At 33.6% G+C, this 26,265-nt stretch overlaps 1 protein-coding gene across 1 annotated transcript in view; it reads right to left on the reverse strand.

The window, feature by feature from the left end:
* LOC106068535 (AT-rich interactive domain-containing protein 5B-like) overlaps nucleotides 1-26,265 on the reverse strand; it is a 43,463-nt gene that overhangs the window by 10,409 nt on the left and 6,789 nt on the right. Inside the window, 5 exon segments of the mRNA XM_013227926.2 lie at nucleotides 41-93; nucleotides 371-512; nucleotides 632-762; nucleotides 1,117-1,353; nucleotides 1,481-1,805. Coding sequence (XP_013083380.2) covers nucleotides 41-93; nucleotides 371-512; nucleotides 632-762; nucleotides 1,117-1,353; nucleotides 1,481-1,805 — 888 coding nt within the window.

Below are 26,265 nucleotides of genomic sequence, written 5' to 3' on the forward strand. Positions count from 1 at the left end.
GAGTATCTTGTAGAAACATAAGAGAACCTGGAAAACTTACCAAATCATAACCACCAAGTTTTTCAGCCTGCTTGTAAAAATAGAACAGATCAACTGCAATTTAAAAAAAAAAAGAATATACATTTTTGGTATAACTGGTTCCTTTTAAAATTATAAAAAATTGTTCACCCATTTTTCAACAATTTTTCACTGTCCAAAAGTACAGAAATAGAGAACTTTGCATAAATAGGAATGAAAGACAACAATTGCTCAATTTTCATCTTAAATTAAGGAAAGGAATTATTTGATTTAAAAACATAACTATCAACTATGAACAGTAACATAATGTTTAGTTAAAAAAAAAAGATAGAACTCAAACATAAAAATGTACTTTGTTTGAAACCCAGAGATGGGATTCTGCCAATAGGCATTTTGGCATCATGCATGAACTTGTGTAGACCAATAAGAAATGCTTGCTCCTCAGTGCTGACTTTATCTTCACTGATTTCAGAAGATTCTGTGGATCTTCTTGGCTAGAAGAAAACAATTCATAGCATTCGTTATAAGCTAGGTACAAGGTAGTTTGTTTTTTATTTTCAATTTATTGTTCTCAGATATTTTCAGTAGCTATAATGAAAAGCAAGCTACTTACTCTGGTGGATGAAGATATAGATGGTGTGACATTGGCAATGTATTCTTCCATACTATCAGAATCATGCTGAGAATCTTTTCTGGATACATTTTTGCTTTTTTTGTTTTTAGGTCGACTCTTCAAAATAGGCACTGAAAAAGTGAAACATAGTGTTAAAAAAGTATGAAGATTTAAAAAAAAATAGTTAAATATAAAATCGTACCTGTGAAAAATTGTTATGTTAGAAGAAAAAAGGTTCAATCTATATGTCAATAAAAAAAAGGGGTGGGGGAGACAGAGAAAGGGGATGTAATAAAAAAAAGAAACATATGAAAGCTTAGAATTAAAATCTCTAGTTTGATCATGTGATATTCATACTATTTTAAGTTTCCATATGTACTGTAATTTTTTTTTTGTGATGAAATTAAAATTTAACTTTGCTATTTATTATTAAGACAATGAAAACAATTTTTAAAAAAAAATTATAATCAGTAAATGAAACCTACTCAGGTGGTCCATTCTAATGTCCAATGTTTCTAACTCAGAATGCAAAAATGTTTCTTTACAAAACATGACTTTACAGCAAGGTGCTCTTCCAGAGAAGCCTCCAATAGCTACAACAATGGCCAGGTGTAACCATTCATTCTCACAACCTTCTAATCGTTTTCTCATGGCTCTGTATCGACAATACTTTGGATAACTCAGCACAGCTAGATTGGCTGCTCCACTAACAGTTCGTTCATCTGAAACCCAAACATAGTTAACTCAATGTATTATAAAATAGTGCATAAATATAAGGGTTACAAATAATTAAACCTAAGAAGATCATTAGAAAACAAACAAAAATTGATTGAAGTAATATAACCTTACCTGAGCCAAAATCCGTATTGTCCAACTTTTCAATAGAGACTGTACAGTTTTTAGTTTGACCATTTTCTTCTTTGACTACTCCATTCTTTAAGTCTCCACAACCTGCCCTGCCCTTACACTCATCATACATTTTATCACAACCATATTTAGGGCTGTTGTAGTGGTGCACACTGTCTTTGATACTTCTGCCACCATCCTTGGACACCTTGTCATGGTCAAAGCCCCCAACGGAGCAGCCATATGTCCATTTAACTTCATGCTGAATTAATGGCACAAGGTCCTCAAGTTTCAAAACTAGTCTGTCAACTAGAGCCAAAACTTCATCCTAAAACACAAAAAATAGAAAAAAAATAAAGTTTTCTGTACTGGTATCAATGACTAAAACGAGAGTGTCATGTGGCCAGCACAATGACCAACCGCCTTTACTTTTCCCCAACCAATGTTAAGTACTCATTATAGCTGGGTGGACTCAGAGGCGTCCTAATGATCCTGAAGGTAAAAATCCCAGTCTTTAAACCTGGGACTCCTGGTTCAGAAGTACTTTACCACTCAGCTACTGTGCCTCATATAAAGCTATACTTAGTGCCTGTTGGTTGCAGTCATAAAGTCTCTCAGAGAAAGGGTTTTAGAACTGTTTCTTTGTATTCAATGCATTCTATGAGTAAATGTGTGTGTGTGTGTGTGTGTGTGTTCAAATGATGATGTCACTGAAAAATAAATCTTGATTTCAGAATTCAACCCCATTTTGCCTAAATGGATGACAAAGTGAACAGATAGATGATAAAGTGTACAGATAGATGATAAAGTGTACAGATAGATGACAAAGTGTACAGATAGATGACAAAGTGTACAGATAGATGATAAAGTGTACAGATAGATGACAAAGTGTACAGATAGATGACAAAGTGTACAGATAGATGATAAAGTGTACAGATACATGACAAAGTGTACAGATAGATGACAAAGTGAACAGATAGATGACAAAGTGTACAGATAGATGATAAAGTGTACAGATAGATGATTAAGTGTACAGATAGATGACAAAGTGTACAGATGTTTGACATATATATCAAGATATCATTGTCCTTTTATGTAGCCAGTTAAAAGTATAGGAACAGCTTCAAGAAATACAGCCTACTTAGTAAGCTTACAATGAAAGCACAAAGTATCCCAAGTCTACACAAGACATGCAATCTGAACATATCAATGTCGACTAGAACAATCGAACTATAAATAGACTGTACAGGAAGAAATATGCTAGTTAGTCATTGGTTAGTAGTCATCTTTAACTCTTAGCGACAGTGTGCAACACCTCAAAATACTAGTCAATCAAAATTTGTTCGCATGAAACCCAGGAGAGGGGCGAGTCGCGGGTCAACAAGGCGATTATGTTATCCTGGCTAAAGCAGTCAACAAGAGCGACCTAAAGACTAACGTGTGTAGTTGATTGCTTTTCAAGGTAACCTATTCTGGCCAAACACACTCAATAACACAAGTAAGTAGGACATGGTGTATTGAGAATCTGAGAACCTTCACTCAACATAAGCAAGAATGACATGGTTTATTGAGAATCTGAGAACCTTCACTCAATAACCTCAGTCAGTAGGACATTGTGTATTGAGAATCTCGGGAAATTTTTAGTTTTCCTTTATGTGTGATGAGTAGTGGTTATATTTGTTGGCATCCGACGATTTTTGGTAAGATCAGCTAAATGTAAATAATTTCAATGTAAAAGAAACGATTGAGCACATAGCGCCCATCATCCGACCAGTCCAATATCGACTCTTCTTGAAACGGAATGGAGGCTTATTTTTTTGTGTTTTAAAGAATTTCAAACCCAATTCCTTTCTATCGCTTCCAGTCACAACAACGTTCTAAATGTAGAAATCAATCAATGGGGGGAGGGGGTGGAATGAGGGGATGGAAACTATGTACACACACACACATGAGATCGTGGTAACACATATACACACTTTTATTTTCAACCAACTAACTGATGAGCTATTGAAGCGACATTGCAACCTCGAAGTTGATCCCAAGTAACAACTACCATCTCGACGTAGCCTTTAGATCTACTTCAAACAATACGTTCTGATCAGGAGGAAAACTTTGAATTCATCTAGATATATATATTTATATATATTTATACACGATAAGTCCCTGACAATGTTTAGCTGCATGGACCGTACGTACTTCAAAACTTGGGCCTATTTGAAAATGTTTTACAATTTCACCATCTTAAAAAAGGCGATAAGTTTCAGCTCATTTGTTGACCTTGCTCTTTGCTCCTCGCCTCAGTACTTTCATTTCTATTCTCTACAATTCCGATATACAAATATGTTAGATATGAAATAAATATGTTATAAGTGAGTTGTCAGTGAAGAGAAATGTTACAGTTCATATTTTTCTTATGAAGTTGTTTGAAAAAAGAAATAGGAAAATACTCCATCTTTTTTTTCCTTCTATGTGTGCAAGCGTGCGTGTGTGTGTGTGCGTGCTCGCACCTGTAGAAAAGGAATACAAGAATGGAGTTGTTTCAGTTTAAAAAAACAACACGTTTTTCGTAGACCCTAGTTTTCCAATCCAATGAATAGATGGTTCTAGGGGAAATCAAGAATATCAAATACCTCGTTTAACTAGACAATGCCTCCGTTATACACTGTATAAAGCGATGTTTTTCTCTGAACAACTAATGAATGTTACATTTTAAAACATAAATACCCCGCCCATCTCCCAAGCAACAATCCTCGTGAAGTGAATTTGTGTTCAATCACAAACACTATGTCGATGGTTGGCAGCGAAAGTGTTACTCCAGTACCTCAGAGTATTACTGGATGTCTGATTGTTCAATAAATCACAATAGATTAGGCCTACACAATATGCACATAGAGTTTGGAGTGGAAAAAAACAACAACAAACGTTTTCATGAATTAAAAATGTGGAAGATCGATTTCTTTCTTTCATCTTCATACAACATTGAAACATTTTTAAACCGAAAAGAAATCTATTTCCACCAAGTTTATACACTGAATGTGTTCTTTTTTACATTATTCAATAATAACTGTTACAATTGCTGACAAATGACACAATCAGTTTATGAGAAAACTGGTTCTAAATTCTAGACTATCTCCACTCCAAACATGACAACTCCTAGTACATGAAAGAAGTCTTGAGTTCGTACCACATTGTGGACCAGAGTTTGTCGCTAGCCCATGCCACACCGTAGTTTAACTCCGTGCCACAACTGATCTACACTTTGTCATGCTATCTAACCAATTGGATCGCTTGTCCTCCTTCCTCCCTAAATAGTTCATTAGCTTGGGGTTGATGTTGGCCCAGCGCATGTCTCACTGCACCATCTTCTTCTCTTGTGTGGGACAGCAATAACTGAAGTAAACAATCAGTTGTATCCCGCATCACACACTAAGAATGAGATATGCCCATGATACACAATAACAAAGACGTGCCCCATAAACATAATAACAAAGAAGCGTGCCACGAGATACATACTAACAAAATAATCAATATTAGAAAAAAAAACAAGACAAACATTTTAAAAAAATACTTTAAAAAAAACAAATTTAAGTGTAGTTGTATCAATTAGTTTGGATCAGTCATGTGATTAAATTTGTAATAGATCTTGACTAACACTAATAAATCTGTACGATTAGAAATATTTTGACCAATTGTTTTTGTTTAGCACTATTTCATGCTTCTAGCTTTCTCACTGCGCCATGACCCTATCAATAGTCTGGACCAGTTGGGCATTTCTTTGCCTTGCCAGATACCAAACAACATAATGATTCTTGTGTTGTCAGGTAAAAAAAAAAAAATAATAGTGCGAAATTTCAGTTTGATACGAGATTGGGTGTGGGAGAAATAACGTCTACAAATGTTTTACTGTAACTAAAATACACCCAGTACTTTGTTTTCCCTACTTTTTAGTGCGTTTTAATGTAAGCGTTGTTTTTTTTTCCTACTTTTTATTACTTTAGCCTTTTTAACCTAAAACTTTTACAATCATTTGCGATCAATGATGTATGTTAGTCACTGTACAAGGGAAAAAAACATTTGTGAAAATGGTAATTAAGACAATGTTAATTGACAAATGCACCGCAGAGTGTTCTTTATTATTAACATACATACAGTCTTTGAAATAATCTTTATATTGACATACATATGGAAGAATCTTTCCGTGCTGCCTTATTCAAAAGCAATTTTTTTGTTAAGTTGCTCTAGTCTGAATTTCAACTCGGGCCTGGCGGATGGAAGGCCGACTTGTTAGCCACTCAGCTATCCGAGAAGTTAAAAAAAAAAAAAAAGATTTTATAGTCTATTGTTAGCGACCTAATTTTCTACACAAAGCTTATCTCCCCTTAGCTTATTACATTTTCAATATAAAAACTAAATTAATTTTTAATTGCGACTAATTGATTAACTATTTGGTTGATTTTTCGATTGATCCATGTGTTGTCATCGAGCATGAGCTTGTATGCAAACTTTGATGAAGATGAGTGAGTAGAAGTAGTAGAAAAATCGATTGTAAAAATCCAAACACGAAAGAGACATCTTCCTTATTCTAAAGAAATAAAACACATAGCTTATCACAGCTGTGTGTTCAGCTGGGTTTAGATTAGTCTGACAGATTAAAAGGTCTAACTTGCTATCTACAATGTATGTTTGTTTTCTTCTAAACGTGCAAGAGGGAAAGCCTGTGGAGATCAGCGTACAGAGAAGGAGAGCCTGTGGAGATCAGCGTACAGAGAGGGAAAGCCTGTGGAGATCAACGTAAAGAGAGGGAGAGCCTGTGGAGATCAGCGTAAAGAGAGGGAGAGCCTGTGGAGATCAGCGTACAGAGAGGGAGAGCCTGTGGAGATCAACGTAAAGAGAGGGAGAGCCTGTGGAGATCAGCGTACAGAGAGGGAGAGCCTGTGGAGATCAGCGTACAGAGAGGGAGAGCCTGTGGAGATCAGCGTACAGAGAGGGAGAGCCTGTGGAGATCAACGTAAAGAGTGGGAGAGCCTGTGGAGATCAGCGTACAGAGAGGGAGAGCCTGTGGAGATCAGCGTACAGAGAGGGAGAGCCTGTGGAGATCAGCGTACAGAGAGGGAGAGCAGGGTTCGAACTCGTGGCCATCCAGACGACAGTCCAGAGCGCATGCCACGCGATCAAGCAGCAACTTTCATATCTCTATCTCAACATAATTTAAACACTTTAATTTGGTAATAATGGTAATGATTCACCCCCAACCTCGAACTCAGTCGTGTAAATAGTTTTGTTCTCCGAAATATATTTCAATTTCCGAGAGCTCCATGCTTACCAAAAAGCATTGATGTAGAAAAGCCGCTTATGAAACAAAATGTCAATTACAAATAATATCATAAAACAGATTCAGCTAAACTGTAAAAAGATTTATGTCCCTTTGTTCTTGAGCCGGAGCAGAGCTGTCGAGTTCAGGCCTGACAGAGCAACACAATGACAGCATGGCCGTCCGTGGGGGACTATCGGAGTAGCATTCATCTTATTGGACGACTAAAGGATACAACCCATCAACATATTAGATCTGTAGGTATAAAGTGAAACTACTTAGCGATACAACCCATCAACATATTAGATCTGTAGGTATAAAGTGAAACTACTTAGCGATACAACCCATCAACATATTAGATCTGTAGGTATAAAGTGAAACTACTTAGCGATACAACCCATCAACATATTAGATCTGTAGGTATAAAGTGAAACTACTTAGCGATACAACAAATGAGTGTCAAATGAATCAACCAAACAAAACAAAAAATGCCTCGTCTGTCTATTCTAGTTTGAAATGGTCAACAATGATAAGTTCAGCAACAGTACGAAACATGATCGTAGCTAAATAAGTTTATTAAATGTCTTAAAACCTTCTAACAAGAAGTCACAAAGTTATCAGAGACCTCGCTAAAACTGTGATTCCAAAATACTGATAGGATTTACTAAACGTTTATAAATAGTCAGAGCGCCAATATTTGTACAAGTAGCCCCTACTATAAATTACTGTTGCCTAAGTGTACTGGCACATTAGTTTTGTTCATTCACTACTATTAACATTAAACATGCTGCGTGTAATAAAATATACCAAGGAAAACATATCAATAGTGTCTTATAGTTTTACTCGTCCACCAGCCGCACAAAGAGTAGTAGAGCGTGTAAAGGGCTGCGCTATAAAACAATTCTTTGAAGTTGGATACACACAAATATTTTTAGAACAATGTATTGAAGTTGGATACACACAAATATTTTTAGAACAATGTATGAAGTTGGATACACACAAATATTTTTAGAACAATGTATTGAAGTTGGATACACACAAGTATTTTTAGAACAATGTATCGAAGTTGGATACACACAAATATTTTTAGAACAATGTATTGAAGTTGGATACACACAAGTATTTTTAGAACAATGTATTGAAGTTGGATACACACAAGTATTTTTAGAACAATGTATTGAAGTTGGATACACACAAGTATTTTTAGAACAATGTATTGAAGTTGGATACACACAAGTATTTTTAGAGTTGGATACATACAAATATTTTTAGAGTTGGATACACACAAATATTTTTAGAGTTGGATACACACAAATATTTTTAGAGTTGGATACACACAAATATTTTTAGAACAATGTATTGAAGTTGGATACACACAAATATTTTTAGAGTTGGATACACACAAATATTTTTAGAGTTGGATACACACAAATATTTTTAGAGTTGGATACATACAAATATTTTTAGAACAATGTATTGAAGTTGGATACACACAAATATTTTTAGAACAATGTATTGAAGTTGGATACACACAAATATTTTTAGAACAATGTATTGAAGTTGGATACATACAAATATTTTTAGAACAATGTATTGAAGTTGGATACATACAAATATTTTTAGAACAATGTATTGAAGTTGGATACATACAAATATTTTTAGAGTTGGATACACACAAATATTTTTAGAACAATGTATTGAAGTTGGATACATACAAATATTTTTAGAACAATGTATTGAAGTTGGATACACACAAATATTTTTAGAGTTGGATACACACAAATATTTTTAGAACAATGTATTGAAGTTGGATACACACAAATATTTTTAGAGTTGGATACACACAAATATTTTTAGAGTTGGATACATACAAATATTTTTAGAGTTGGATACATACAAATATTTTTAGAGTTGGATACATACAAATATTTTTAGAACAATGTATTGAAGTTGGATACACACAAATATTTTTAGAGTTGGATACACACAAATATTTTTAGAGTTGGATACATACAAATATTTTTAGAGTTGGATACACACAAATATTTTTAGAGTTGGATACACACAAATATTTTTAGAGTTGGATACATACAAATATTTTTAGAGTTGGATACATACAAATATTTTTAGAGTTGGATACATACAAATATTTTTAGAGTTGGATACATACAAATATTTTTAAGAGTTGGATACATACAAATATTTTTAGAGTTGGATACATACAAATATTTTTAGAGTTGGATACACACAAATATTTTTAGAGTTGGATACACACAAATATTTTTAGAGTTGGATACACACAAATATTTTTAGAGTTGGATACACACAAATATTTTTAGAGTTGGATACACACAAATATTTTTAGAACAATGTATTGAAGTTGGATACACACAAATATTTTTAGAACAATGTATTGAAGTTGGATACACACAAATATTTTTAGAACAATGTATTGAAGTTGGATACACACAAATATTTTTAGAACAATGTATTGAAGTTGGATACACACAAATATTTTTAGAACAATGTATTGAAGTTGGATACACACAAATATTTTTAGAACAATGTATTGAAGTTGGATACACACAAATATTTTTAGAACAATGTACTGAAGTTGGATACACACAAATATTTTTAGAACAATGTATTGAAGTTGGATACACACAAATATTTTTAGAACAATGTATTGAAGTTGGATACACACAAATATTTTTAGAATTGGATACACACAAATATTTGTAAAACAATGTATTGAAGTTGGATACACACAAATATTTTTAGAACAATGTATTGAAGTTGGATACACACAAATATTTTTAGAATTGGATACACACAAATATTTTTAGAACAATGTATTGAAGTTGGATACACACAAATATTTTTAGAACAATGTATTGAAGTTGGATACACACAAGTATTTTTAGAATTGGATACACACAAATATTTTTAGAATTGGATACACACAAATATTTTTAGAACAATGTATTGAAGTTGGATACACACAAATATTTTTAGAATTGGATACACACAAATATTTTTAGAACAATGTATTGAAGTTGGATACACACAAATATTTTTAGAACAATGTATTGAAGTTGGATACACACAAATATTTTTAGAACAATGTATTGAAGTTGGATACACACAAGTATTTTTAGAATTGGATACACACAAATATTTTTAGAATTGGATACATACAAATATTTTTAGAACAATGTATTGAAGTTGGATACACACAAATATTTTTAGAATTGGATACACACAAATATTTTTAGAATTGGATACACACAAATATTTTTAGAACAATGTATTGAAGTTGGATACACACAAATATTTTTAGAACAATGTATTGAAGTTGGAAACACACAAATATTTTTAGAATTGGATACACACAAATATTTTTAGAACAATGTATTGAAGTTGGATACATACAAATATTTTTAGAACAATGTATTGAAGTTGGATACACACAAATATTTTTAGAACAATGTATTGAAGTTGGATACACACAAATATTTTTAGAACAATGTATTGAAGTTGGAAACACACAAATATTTTTAGAATTGGATACACACAAATATTTTTAGAACAATGTATTGAAGTTGGATACACACAAATATTTTTAGAACAATGTATTGAAGTTGGATACACACAAGTATTTTTAGAATTGGATACACACAAATATTTTTAGAGTTGGATACACACAAATATTTTTAGAACAATGTATTGAAGTTGGATACACACAAATATTTTTAGAACAATGTATTGAAGTTGGATACACACAAATATTTTTAGAACAATGTATTGAAGTTGGATACACACAAGTATTTTTAGAATTGGATACACACAAATATTTTTAGAATTGGATACATACAAATATTTTTAGAACAATGTATTGAAGTTGGATACACACAAATATTTTTAGAATTGGATACACACAAATATTTTTAGAATTGGATACACACAAATATTTTTAGAACAATGTATTGAAGTTGGATACACACAAATATTTTTAGAACAATGTATTGAAGTTGGAAACACACAAATATTTTTAGAATTGGATACACACAAATATTTTTAGAACAATGTATTGAAGTTGGATACATACAAATATTTTTAGAACAATGTATTGAAGTTGGATACACACAAATATTTTTAGAACAATGTATTGAAGTTGGATACACACAAATATTTTTAGAACAATGTATTGAAGTTGGAAACACACAAATATTTTTAGAATTGGATACACACAAATATTTTTAGAACAATGTATTGAAGTTGGATACACACAAATATTTTTAGAACAATGTATTGAAGTTGGATACACACAAGTATTTTTAGAATTGGATACACACAAATATTTTTAGAGTTGGATACACACAAATATTTTTGGAGTTGGATACATACAAATATTTTGAGACCATCTTCTCAAAGTTAGGACAATTAGTACATCCACCCCCATCCCCTGGACAGAATGCACTGCCATGCAGTCAAAGTCAACAGAGTGTAGAAGAGGGCGAACTATAACTCTTTGTTAAATAGAAGTCAGGAGTTTTTTTAGACACACATTTTTTTTTTTGTCTTTCAAACTTGAAGCTTACACACACACACAATTTTAAACTTATCTAGACCCTCCATCAGAAAGCTATTAAAAGTGTATGCCTGGTAGGATCAATGTTACTCAAGACTGTCCTGGCCAATGATCAATACAGAAACCCGTACAAGCCACACAAATAACAAATATCTTCTCTAGCACTCATACTACACTACACACACACACACACTTTGTCCTCTTCTTCCTATTTTCATTTCTGCTGTCTTGCTGGGCATTATGCACTATTACCCAAAGTAAATCAATAAAGCATTTTTTTTAAATTATCATTAGTACCGTGTTATTGTACAAAAAAATACGAATAGACTAGAGCCCCTGTTTGCAAATTAGAATGTTATTGAGTGTTTTTTTTTTTTTAAATATTCAATATATTTTATTATTTTTTAGATATCATATTTAATGTTTGCAATAGACATTTACAGTAACAGTGACAGCTAGATTCAATTTTTTTTTGCTTCCACCAAGTTTAAAACAAAATTACTTATGAAATGGCGAACTGGTAAAGTTGTAATCAGCTGACAAGTAGATGTTTCTACTTCATACAATCAAACGAAAATTGCAAAAGTCTTCTTTCAAAGTTATACAATTTGTATAACGCAATTGTAGAAAATTGTTCCTTCAAAATTATATAACGCAAGACTAGACTAAATGTAACTGCCACAGCAAAAGTCCTCCTTTAAAGCTAAACCACGCAAACAATAGAGTAGCCATATCAAAAGCTTGAGTAACAAAAAACTTAACAGCCAGATGAAGACTCTGGAGATGGTGCCACTCAGATATTGTGTACTAGACAGAACTCCAACAAGTACAAGACTTTGTGAAGGCGTATAACTCTATGGAAGTGACGCAGTGAGAAGACCAACAGTGAAGAGCATAGCCAACACATTTATAGTCACTGAAAGTCAACACAAGTATTTCTCTTGGCTGTGTATCTACACACGTGATTCAAACTGGTTGCTTTATTATTCTTATCAATCAGTTGAACAAAAGTCAAGCTATGGAATCTAAAATCTAATTGTTAATGGTAATAAGATTGGCCAGGACAAAATGAACTCATGTCTAGACATGGAACATCGGCTCGCACAATGGTCCGTAACATTGTTTTGTGTCATGAGCACAGAATTCTTGTACCCCGTGACCTCAGTGCAAATCCTTGGCGATAATTTGGAAACCGATGATTCCACCATTAGTAATAAGTTGTTTTAAATTTAAAAAAAAAAAAGACTAAAACGGTTACGTTGTGGCACCTGTTCAACAATCTCAGTGGTGTCCAACCTTTCTCAGCCTGTATACAGTTCACACGCGCGGGTCACGGGCCGAAGCACCAAACAAACAAAATCGTCGAGTCCGAAGGAACCATAACTCTGCACTTTGGGCAGAATTTTCAAGGGGCCTGATATTACCACGTCCTGGGCTGGATGAGGCTCAAGGGCCGCAGTATGGGCATCAATGAGCAACTTATCAGTCTTATCTGATTGTAATGGGGATTTTCATAAATGGAAGCAAATCCCTAAAATAGCTTTTGATTGTATAAAACGCATAAAATAATCTGCATTTATGAGCACGGTAGAATCAATTTGTTGAGCTCTTCTGTTAGTAACACAAAATAGTTTTGTTTTATTTTTTTAAGTTATAATTAAAAAAGGTGTAAGATTACACAAAATTGAGCTTTGTGTGAGAATATCTATTCAATGTAAACAATGAGATTTGGTTTCCTTATCTTCTATCTAGTTGAGTGTCTTGACTTTAACAGCTCTTCCACTCGCTATCGCGTTTAGACTATCACAAATACAGAGTTATTTCTCTTTCGATTCATCCCCATTATACAAGATATCAAACACTTCTATTTTGTTCTCCTGTGTTTTCTTTATACAATAGGGTAGAGAAATAGTAAGTCAACTCCAATGAAGCGCACCTAAGCAGTAGAGCGGACCTGACACTACTTACTCTACAGCACAGCGGACATAATGTTACTCCAGTATTTCTTGTTTCTAAATCAGAGCTTGACTGACAAGTTATTTATAGCTGCTGAAGAGTGATGTTTAATATTGCGCAGGCCAACAACGGAAATAAAAAGCCTGTTGTTTTATTAGTGGCAAGTCACTTGATTGACAACTGCTAGTCCTTTCAAACTGAATACCTATCTATTGTGTTGATCATTCTAGTCCTGTATACCAGCCTTACTTGGGCTATATTTCTCAAGTGATTACCAGCCTTACTGGGGCTCTATTTACCCAGTGATTACCAGCCTTACATAGGCTCTATTTCCCCAGTGATTACCAGTCTTACATAGGCTCTATTTCCCCAGTGATTACCAGCCTTACTTGGGCTCTATATCCCCAGTGATTACCAGTCTTACATAGGCTCTATTTCCCCAGTGATTACCATCCTTACATAGGCTCTATTTCCCCAGTGATTACCAGCCTTATTTGGGCTCTATTTCCCCAGTGATTACCAGCCTTACATAGGCTCTATTTCCCCAGTGATTACCATCCTTACATAGGCTCAATTTCCCCAGTGATTACCATCCTTACATAGGCTCTATTTCTCCAGTGATTACCAGCCTTACATAGGCTCTATTTCTCCAGTGATTACCAGCCTTACATAGGCTCTATTTCCCCAGTGATTACCAGCCAAAGTTCCAATGTTCTCTAGCCAAACACATCTAGTGTTATTGATAGCAGCTGGAGACTCCTGGTCACAGGTTTAATCATACAATCAAAGTGCAGCAGCCCAGATGACATTTGTGTTCAACTTTTCTTTTTATTAGATTAGAAGGAAATCAATTGGTCTCTCCCAAATAAGTAATGGCTTGAAACGTATCATTTCCCCCCTTTTTTTAGGCGAGTGTTATTCAATTTACTGTTGTTGTTTTTTTCTTACACCTTTACAAATTAGACGAAGGCCTAGATTGTTATATTAATTGTGCTGTTTGTGCTTTTTTTTTTGTTTGGTTTTTAGGCAATCTTGGCGCTAGCTGTCAAGGCTTAGTGTTAGAATAGCACATGATTTGTTGGCACAGCATTGGAGTCATAGACAAACCAAACGTTTACTTGTAATTAAACTGTAATTGTACTTGTGTAGTAGAGTTAACTGAAGCGAACGAACAATCTAGAGTCATTCATCGTTGTCGGTTAGTTAGTTTTTTGTTAATGCCAATATTAACTCCTTAGTGGTTAAATGACATACAGTAAATAACACAGTCCATTATTGATCGGGTATTTAGCTAAAACCGATGCCATATATTGAAACAACTACCCAAAAAAAATCAATAGCTCGGCGGCAAAGTAGTTGGGTGATATTAACAAATAATCAATTACATGTATAATCTTCCACCAAGAAATACAGCAAGTATTTTGAAGAGCTATTTAAAAACAAAATATAGAAAGAGCATTAAAAGGGTGTTTCTACACAATCCATCATAAAAATGTATAGTTGTACAATATACCTATGATGTATATATTTATATACCATAGTGCACAACCCAGTATGTGAAATGCATTTGACTCTCTATACCTATAGCCAAACTAACGATTTAACACACATAAACCAGAATACGGCAAGTCATTGAAACCATGAACTAACAAGGTTACAAAGACAGTTTGTGTGGAAACACAAACTCAAAATCGGCCCCGAAGTGGTCCACCTAGGCAGGTTTCAATATTTTCAGAAGAATATCGGTATTTAAATTCTGTCAGAAGTGGTCCACCCAGGCAGGTAAAAAGGCAGGTTTAAATATTTTCAGAAAAAATATCATAATGAAATTTTATCAAAGGCAAATGAAAGAGAAGAATGGAGAAAGAAGGTTGACAGATCCTGTTTTGTAAAGGGTCAATCCCTTATTCAAAGCCTCAAGAAAAAAAAATTTCCGTAAATCCTTTAGTTCTGTTCCTTTATGCTATGTATGCTCTGCAGTTCACGCGATAATATGAAAAACTACTTATAAATTATGTCCAACTTGTTTGCATAGAAATAGCTTTTTCTCTTTAAAAAAAAAGGTTAACATTTTTTTTGTAAATGTAGTATTTAGTATGACAGAACCAGGGTTGCCACCCATGAGACCAAGTAAACCCTGAAACCCGAATTTCCCAATTTTACAAACCCTGAAATCATAAACCCCAAACTTTACCAACCCTGAAACGTACCGCATATACAATTTAAGCACCAAAATTTTACGAAAGAAGAACAGTAGTAAATTACTACGTAGATCTATATCATAATATGCCCCCCCCCCATGTTTGAAATATGCAATTAGTAAGCCTATCATTATAATAAATAGAGTTTGTGTGTATTGATTGATAAAGCTTGTAATACAAGTTAAGAGGATTTAGTACAATTTTATATTAACAATGTTTGTACTGCCCCCCCCCCCACACACACACAGTTATTTTAAACCCTCATTATTCCTTTGAAGCAGCCTACTTTAATCAACATTGATAAAACTGATTCCATCAATGTACATGCATGGACCAGTAAATCTATTGCAACAAGATAAAATTGTTTTGAGATTTAGTCCAGATCTAGATCTACTCCAAAATGAACATTTAGATAATAATAATTTATAATTTTAATTAAGTATTATTGTAAAATGTGCAATAACAATCAAATAAATGTAATTAACATTAAGATTTTACATTTGAGTAAAAATCAATAATCAGCTCACACTTTATCGGGAGGTTTCCGTGCTGATCTTAGGTGATCACTTAACGCTACTCTGCTTATTCCAGAAGAGTTAGAAGAGTCTTCTCAAAAACGATGTGTTGCACTGTTTGCTTTTATGTGAAAAATAACGCCAAATTTCTTTAAACGATCAAAACATTGGTGAATTTGATGGGGGCCGCCTCTGAGTTTGTGTCATAACACAAACTCTCTTTGTAGTCTTGTTTTATATGTGTTAGATATCAGAAATTGATACAAATGTTTCGTAAAGGGTGATTAAAAAAGAAGGCGGCAAAACCATTGCGCTATTTCTAAAATACAAATAATAATTGTTAGGCCTACCTATCTGGATACAAGTGTCATAACGTATTTCAGACTTTACGAGTGCTCAACGTGACCACCATAAAACCGTTATGAAAATTCCTCGCAAACACGGTGGATAGGTAGAAAAGTTGCTAAAGACCTTGCTCTCTGTGAGCGACTTTTTCCTGTGGGGGTAAGTTCAAAATAAAGGTTTTTGTTCCACCGTATCCAGTAACTAACTATCACGGTGTACGGCGACATCATAAAGCGTGTTGGCGAAGAATGGGTTCATATCGGCTTGTGTCCAGTAAGGTAGCAAATTGGTTTTTGTTCTTGTTGTTTTTAAATATAGCTCATTAGTTTAGGCGCATTTTTTAAAATCACCCTGTATTTAAAACAACAACATTTATAGCTAAAAGCACAGAAGCTAGTTTCAGTTATTGCCCCATAATAGACAACTTGGCAAATAGTTAAAAGATCTCAGATTTACTCACTGGAGCTTAGAAGCCAAAGTAGCTCTAAATTAAAAGCTCTAAGGAGCATGTGGTCAAGTGGTATGCACTTCATAAGGTTCAGAGATTCCATTTCAATCTGTGGGTGCAGTTCAGGTAACAAGATTTTTTTTTTAAAAGGCTAAAAAAAAAAAAAATCTAAAGCCAAGATAATTAATTGAATGGTGGCCAATCCGTCCCACACAGACATATTGTTATAAAATAATTTTTCACTATGCGTCCATCCTCGTGTCTTTTCCGATGAGTGCCTGGTGGAGTTTAGGCCAAGAAATATTGATTACAGTCCTGCACACACAAAAATCAACTTTAGATGGCTCTTTATACATGATACTTTTTTTTTTTATATCTCTAGTTCAAAAGTATTTTTTTTTACAAAGCTTATAGCTCAGTCCTTCAGTCTGTTTGGGTGAAATCTTTTCCACGTTATTTCTACATATAATGAATTGTTAAGTTCCCATTTCAGACCTTGCGACCTATACGGCATAGGACGTAAAGGTTATCTGTAGCCCACGGTTAACGAGAGTGTCATGTGGCCAGCACAACGATCAACCGCCTTTACTTTTCCCCGATTAATGGGTGGACTCTAAAAATCCTGACATTTGAAATCCCAGTCTTCACCAGCATTCGAACCTGGGACACATCGGTTAGGAAGCCAAACACTTTACCACTCAGCCACCGAGCCTAATTCAATGACTAAATGGTGAACTTTTTCGACTTTTTCAGTGATTCCTGTTTTGTTACGTACAATAAATAATTGACTAAATGGTAAACTTTTTCAGTGATTCCTGTTTTGTTATGTACAATAAATAATTGACTAAATGGTAAACTTTTTCAGTGATTCCTGTTTTGTTATGTACAATAAATAATTGACTAAATGGTAAACTTTTTCAGTGATTCCTGTTTTGTTATGTACAATAAATAATTGACTAAATGGTAAACTTTTTCAGTGAGTCCTGTTTTGTTATGTACAATAAATAATTGACTAAATGGTAAACTTTTTCAGTGATTCCTGTTTTGTTATGTACAATAAATAATTGACTAAATGGTAAACTTTTTCAGTGATTCCTGTTTTGTTATGTACAATAAATAATTGACTAAATGGTAAACTTTTTCAGTGATTCCTGTTTTGTTATGTACAATAAATAATTGACTAAATGGTAAACTTTTTCAGTGATTCCTGTTTTGTTATGTACAATAAATAATTGACTAAATGGTAAACTTTTTCAGTGATTCCTGTTTTGTTATGTACAATAAATAATTGACTAAATGGTAAACTTTTTCAGTGATTCCTGTTTTGTTATGTACAATAAATAATTGACTAAATGGTAAACTTTTTCAGTGATTCCTGTTTTGTTATGTACAATAAATAATTGACTAAATGGTAAACTTTTTCAGTGATTCCTGTTTTGTTATGTACAATAAATAATTGACTAAATGGTAAACTTTTTCAGTGATTCCTGTTTTGTTATGTACAATAAATAATTGACTAAATGGTAAACTTTTTCAGTGATTCCTGTTTTGTTATGTACAATAAATAATTGACTAAATGGTAAACTTTTTCAGTGATTCCTGTTTTGTTATGTACAATAAATAATTGACTAAATGGTAAACTTTTTCAGTGATTCCTGTTTTGTTATGTACAATAAATAATTGACTAAATGGTAAACTTTTTCAGTGATTCCTGTTTTGTTATGTACAATAAATAATTGACTAAATGGTAAACTTTTTCAGTGATTCCTGTTTTGTTATGTACAATAAATAATTGACTAAATGGTAAACTTTTTCAGTGATTCCTGTTTTGTTATGTACAATAAATAATTGACTAAATGGTAAACTTTTTCAGTGATTCCTGTTTTGTTATGTACAATAAATAATTGACTAAATGGTAAACTTTTTCAGTGATTCCTGTTTTGTTATGTACAATAAATAATTGACTAAATGGTAAACTTTTTCAGTGATTCCTGTTTTGTTATGTACAATAAATAATTGACTAAATGGTAAACTTTTTCAGTGATTCCTGTTTTGTTATGTACAATAAATAATTGACTAAATGGTAAACTTTTTCAGTGATTCCTGTTTTGTTATGTACAATAAATAATTGACTAAATGGTAAACTTTTTCAGTGATTCCTGTTTTGTTATGTACAATAAATAATTGACTAAATGGTAAACTTTTTCAGTGATTCCTGTTTTGTTATGTACAATAAATAATTGACTAAATGGTAAACTTTTTCAGTGATTCCTGTTTTGTTATGTACAATAAATAATTGACTAAATGGTAAACTTTTTCAGTGATTCCTGTTTTGTTATGTACAATAAATAATTGACTAAATGGTAAACTTTTTCAGTGATTCCTGTTTTGTTATGTACAATAAATAATTGACTAAATGGTAAACTTTTTCAGTGATTCCTGTTTTGTTATGTACAATAAATAATTGACTAAATGGTAAACTTTTTCAGTGATTCCTGTTTTGTTATGTACAATAAATAATTGACTAAATGGTAAACTTTTTCAGTGATTCCTGTTTTGTTATGTACAATAAATAATTGACTAAATGGTAAACTTTTTCAGTGATTCCTGTTTTGTTATGTACAAAAAATAATTGTGGAAAGTTTCCAACTAGATCCGAGAATAATAATTTAACGTCTTCAAAATTTGTACTAGACAGACAGACAAAGTGAGTTGATATAAGCTTTGTAATGATGACATAATCGTGAAATCTGAAATGATGTTCTTGGCGACATTGTAGAGTGACATGTCTGATAAATCTATGAAAGTTGATCCTTTCTCTTGTTTTGCTGTACTTAACAAACCAACACTTTTCACTTCCGAATCCATCTATTCATTATTAGCATGTTGCAATCAACTTTTATTTCGACATTTGTATTTGAGAAATACATTACAATAGCTACGACAGGAGGTGTGTACACACACACACATGAATTCACACTCGGTGTTTACACAATAACTTCGGCGGCGGATAATTTCAGACAAAAAAATCGATGCTGTATTTTGTTAAAACTGTTCTACATAGATGTCATGTCATTCTCTTCATCAGCATTTCAGTGCAACAAAGACCTGGCTATTTATAGAACGGCTACACTTATAAGTCTTCACAGGCTCAGGCAATTTACTTCTTGTTTATTCCTACTAATCCAGTTTTTAACTTCTACACCAATACAAGTTTGTTAACTGTTTTAACTAGTACCTACAAATGGAACTAAAACTTGTGAGAGATTACACAATTATACACATCTAATTTATGGTGGAAGACAATCATGGGGTAAAGAGAGATAAAGAGAGACAATGAGAGAGATCTGATATATAAATGAATTCCTGGAATGTGAAATTATGGCACAGAAAAAGCCTCTACCAAGCGGGTTTAAAACCAGTCCAATATAAAATAACGACACAGAAGGGGCCGCTGCTTTAAGGGTTCCAAACCAGTCCAACCTAAAGGCAAACAAGTATCAGACAAATAATTGTGTATTGTATCTAGGTTAGAGAGGAGTGTGACAGCCACGGGAATCGATAGAACACTGCAGTGGAAGCCGACTTGATGTTTCTTTATCTAGCTCTCAACTATCTGACGACTCGTCTAATTCATTGACGTAGACCGACCGTAATGGAGTAGATCTTTTTAGAATGGATATTAAGCAATGCAATAGACTTCTGTGTTGGAGCAAACCTTCAAACTAGATCATGCTAGTACAGTACAAACATACCAACTACAAACAATCTGGAGACAGCACGCAAAATATCTTGCTAAAATACTGCTTTCTTTGAAATTAAAATCACAAACAAGACAATGTGTGTACGGGAAAGTTTGTTTATAATTGCTGTCTTCACGGTATGCTGATGATGTATCAAACCTAAATTATTTTTTTAATCGATATATTGATACCTAAATTATTATTTTTTAATTAATTGATATATTCATTTATGTGGGATTTCATAAATGGAGGCAATCAACCTATCTTCCCTTTTCATTTACTTAAGTTTTTCCTTCAGTTCAATTGTTTTGCCCCCTTATAGATATATCGCTTGCTCTTCTTTTCTCTCTAATAATTTTATTTGAGATTTCTTATGAAAGTAAGCCGGATCTTACAAAAATCTAAATGTTAACAAATAGATTTTGTGATTAACAATATTATGAATATCCCTTTTTAGATCGAACATGACACGTGTGACTTACTTGTAGTATGTGCAATATACACAAACAGAAAACATTTGTGTTACAAATACAAGTACATTCTCGCGAGTCTTAGGATAAAATAGAAACTACAATTATCGATAACAAGACTACAAAGAGAGATCGTGTTATCACACGAGATGACCTCCACAGGATCCGCCAATGGAAAAGGAATCGTTTCGTTTTCATTGTCTAAAGTAATAGGATTTCAAAGAATCATTTGGCGTTTTTACAAACTAAACAACATATTATCGATAACGAGACTTTTAGACATTATGGCAAGAAAACTAAATGTAATATGTCAATGGAATCAGTTTGGCGTTGTTGTTTTTTTAATCTGAAAACAACCTTAACAACGTATTTTCGATACCGAGATTTCTGATTAACATATTACTATGATTTTTTTTTTTTTTTTTTTTTTTGATTTTTTTTGCCTAAAGGAGAAATTAGATTTTCAATTAACTTTTCTAGTTTATTTCGATCTAAACGTGGCAGACCGACAGAACAGACAACATAAAATTAATAGCGCTTATCGCCTTATCATCAAACCGGAGACCAGTAAATAAAAACTTCTGAAATCGGGATTTGAACTCGAACCTCCTTGATAGCAGAGCTGTATTTGCTGAGCGCCTGATGAAAGCAAGGAGATCTCACCACCTCTTCCCAACAGGTCCACAAAAGATATCGGTCTATAGCGCACTGAGCGTTTATAAGCACGAAAATTGCGCTTTGCTCGGAAAGATGTATATATGCATCTAAATACGATTGATAACATTTTATTAACGTCCCCAACTGTGTGAGTCCAACGCAGTAATCTTGAAATTATTCGAAGTTCATTGTTTAGATCTAATAATTTAAAAAAATTGTTCTAGAAATGTTAATTTAGATTTAGATCTGGACTTCATGAATTATGTAGTATGGCTGTGCCATAAAAAAGTAACGAATTCCTTTTATAGAATTACAATTGAAACAAAAGTTCGGATAGCAAGTTCTTATAAATAAATAAATATATAAATATCTATATCTATATATATATATAATATATATCTTTAGTCATACAAGAAGTTGCAAAGAGAAAAGATCGTCTCTCGAGACGTAAAATGCCTTATATATATATATATATACACATAGTCAGAATCAGAATGTAATTTTTCCAGTCTACAACAGATGTCGAAAATACAATATAACATCTACTATATACATATATTTCTTTCATTCTCTCTCTCTCTGTATGTATGACTATGAGTATGCGCTAAGTAATTTAGCTGCTCAAGCAATCTATTAAGAAATGAGTAGGTTACTCTACTAAGCCTACTTGTGTAGAAAATCTTTATGTGGCGTACTGTGCTACAAAAGGTCGTAGACTAGACACGAGCTCCTGAACCTCTCATCAGCCTCTACTAGATAAACCAATTAGTTATGGACTAACTCTGCACTGGACACATATTTCAAAGAGTGTCGTCTGTGACAACACACGTGTATATGCTGATGATTGCCGTGTCACAAAGGTAAACAACTAGATCTGGTAAATGTGTACATACTTTCTCTGTGTCACGTAATATTTCTCACCAGAGATGACAAATGAAATCATTTAATGAGTCACTATACACCAGGACCTTTTTTTTTCTCTTAATAAATTTGGTGGACGTGAAACATGGGACACTAAGTAAGAAAAAAAAAAATCAATACATTGCAGTAGCCAAATAAACACACACCTAGACATGACCCTGGGGCTGGGGGGGGGGGGAGGTGCAGGCACGTTCGATTAGAAATGCATGCACATGTAAGAACAAAGACTTCACTTGATAAAGTACTGTTTACATTAACGCATTAAACATTTCACACTCAGTAACCGTGTTTACAATTGAAACTACATATGTTTAGTCATTGTGTGATCTCCAACTTTTCATTGAAGTATTGAACTAATAATAACAGTAATCAAACTACCGGTACTTAAAATGAAGTTAAAAAAAGAAGGTGCTACTTTGACGGCCTGATAGGAAAAAACAACACAAAAAGGCCATGGCTGGTATCAAGCACCAGCTAGTGGGAAGTAAGGGACCTGTACGATAGTTCGCTCGTGAACAAAGAAACCATGTCCTAAGGACAAGGAAGGTGCGGCAGCTGTACTGGAAGGGGTGAAACCTGACAAAGAGACACACAGAGGGTCCTTATGGTGTTGTCGTTTTAATTATTTTGACACCGCCACTGTCATAGGGCGTGTAGAAGAAAAAAATCAACAATTATGTGATTGAATTGTACTAATAGGAACTTTAGGTTGAAAATGGTAAAAAAAAAAAGTCACAGAGCTCAAGCTTCCATGGATATAGATAATTTTAATTTAAAATATTTTATTTAATTTGGTCTGAAATCATCTTTTGTTTTTTTAAATTACAAAATACTTCTATTATAAATATGTGTTACTTGAAATAAATAAGCATTGGTAATAAAGGCTAGCCATGCTGGAGTTCTTATAAGAGCCAACACCCAGTATATTTCCTAATGTGACCATCCCATCGTTCAGTTTTAAACCTAAAATCTATATAAAATAATTTCGAATAAACAAACATCTAGCTATAATGCAACTTGTATTTTACAACCAATTCTATTGAAAACAAAAGTATGTTCAGATAAACTGTCACTATTTCATCCAGAAAGTAGCAGAGAGAACAAGAGGAGAAAGCGCTATGGAGAAATGTAGGGGTAATCAAAGGCAACCCAAAGAAAAACAAGAAAATGAAACGATTGGAAGAGAGGTTGAAATATATAAATAGGCAATGTCAATGATGTTGAATCGAAAAATCACTTTTACCAACTAAATAACTCAAAAGTTCTTCGTATTGACTCTTGCTTCATTACCGCAATTTGAAGTATATCATAATATGTTTATAAATACGTTTTAGTTGCGTCACTGTCGTAAAAAGAGCCTCTAATACTTTTTCCATAAAGATATTATCTAGTGCCAACAAACGGAAGAGGAATTTGATTCAGACGTGCAATAAAGTACACAAAATTATATCGGACTCTCAACAATATCGTTCAATACACGTGTGCAAAGGGGGGGGGGGCAACATTCTAGCACCAAATCAATAGAATGAAATAGAAGGGTTAATGCGGGATGTGCTTATTAGGATTAGATCGATCTGCACCCATCGGCTGCTGGCAAGTTGAAACCTTTGAGTTTATCTCCGCCTGCTACTAAACAATCAATTTTTATTTAGCTCTCTTGAATCTTCTGAATGGGATAGAATTACTAACAAGAATAAGCATTAAGCAAAGTGTTTGGGGTTAATTATGGATTTCAAGTACAACACTTGCGAAAAAAAATGGCTTGACAAGCCAAAGAATGACAAAAGTAGTTCTCATCTTCAATGATAAATACATATTAGCCACACAAAAAAGTCACATAAAGAAAACTACTAGATAAACGAATTCCAACGTGTGTGTCAATGTATTTTATGTGTAGGTGGCTTAAGTACCCTCTTTATTTTTTCCGGAAAACAACTGCATTCAATTATATTTTCTATGAACATTTGATAATTAGGTTAAATGAAAAAAAAAGTCAATTGATGCGCCAGCTGTTGATATAGCACGTTCTTATTACATGACAGAGAACAGTGTAGCTCCTTGATAAGGAGTTTATGTTTGCAACAAAAGTTCTTCGAAATAACAGAAATGGTCTGTAAAAAAAAAAGGATTTTAATTGAAATAATGAAACATTACGTTATAATATACAAAGCATTGGTACAGTATGAAAACTCTCTCCAAGCCCTGGAGTAAAGTAAGGATGGGTTATAACACCGACATTTTATTGTGTGTTGTCATCTTATGAGTTATTTGGAATTCTGGGAAGACAAGTATTTACATTTGAAAGCTGATCTGATAAAGGCACCTGACTTGACTCAAAGCTAGAATGATGAACAGCCTTACTTTGATTCGATAATTACAGTATGTCACAATGTCATACAAAGGCATCATTGCAAAGATTTGTAGATGCTTTGGTAGTTGTATGTCAAGATTTCAGACTGACAATCTCAACAAAAACAAATCCTATTACAGAATTTCATAGCTTTGTCTGACATTTAACACAAGAATTGCAGATTGGCGGAGTTGGATGACTTAATGTACTTCAGTTCAACCAAAGCTTCAACCTTAACAGGAAAGTCACAAGTAGAAAAGGGAAGCCTCAGCAGTCATGGTTTTGTTTTAAAAGCGATTTTGGGGGCAAAATGTGGCTGTACTAGAGGAACCAAAATGCTTAGGTGCTATGTAGATAAAATGAACGCTGCGCAAGATTTACCATGTCAAGTGCAATCTATGTGGACGATAGCCTCGACATTGCTACGCAGAACTACATGAGGGAAGGAGATCCAAGGAACTATGTGATAGTTAACGACACCTTAGATAATAAATAAGCGGTGAAGGTTTCCCCCAGGAGTTTCCAGGCAGGTTGTGCATAAACCAACGCAGAGAGAAAAACGTAGATCTTGGATGAACTGAGAGGCTGCCCAAACATCAACAGTGGAGCAATAACTTCCAGCAAGATTTAGGACATAGAGTCATCACTATTTCGACTCAAAGAGATTGAGGCTATAGTCATTTACATCAAACGCATCCTTCAAGTCGCCAATATGAGCCATTTTTTCTGTCTCGAAGGATAATGGGTTTATATACTCTACAACGGTCACCAGCTTAGTAGGCAATAGAGAGTTGATGAACAGTCCCTAATTGATCGCTTAACAAGATCCATTTTATTTTACAAGGAAAAAAATATGAGCCTACACAATAAGATCTGTATACGCACAAAAATGATAAATCTGTCTGTTACATTTTAACTATGACTTATTATACATACTTTCTCTTGATACTTTTGTTTACCCCTCGCTAATCTTATTCACTCACACTTCTCTGGACTAGTTTTTAATGGTGTAAGTAGATCGGCCGGAGTTGACAACATTCCTGGTGAACTTCTACAGGCGGGAGGAGAAACCATGATAAACGCACTCTATACGATTTGCAACAAGATCTGGCAATCAGGAGAATGGCCCAAACCCTGAACCCAATCACTCATCATCACCTTTCCAAAGAAAGGCAATTTACAACTCTGTAAAAACTATCGCGCCATCCCAGCACTGTTAAGAAATATATTAAATCGACTAAAACCGATAGCAGACAAAATCATATCAGAAGAACAAGCGG

The sequence above is a fragment of the Biomphalaria glabrata genome, chromosome 1 (assembly GCF_947242115.1).
Source record: "Biomphalaria glabrata chromosome 1, xgBioGlab47.1, whole genome shotgun sequence".
Lineage (NCBI taxonomy): Eukaryota > Metazoa > Mollusca > Gastropoda > Planorbidae > Biomphalaria > Biomphalaria glabrata.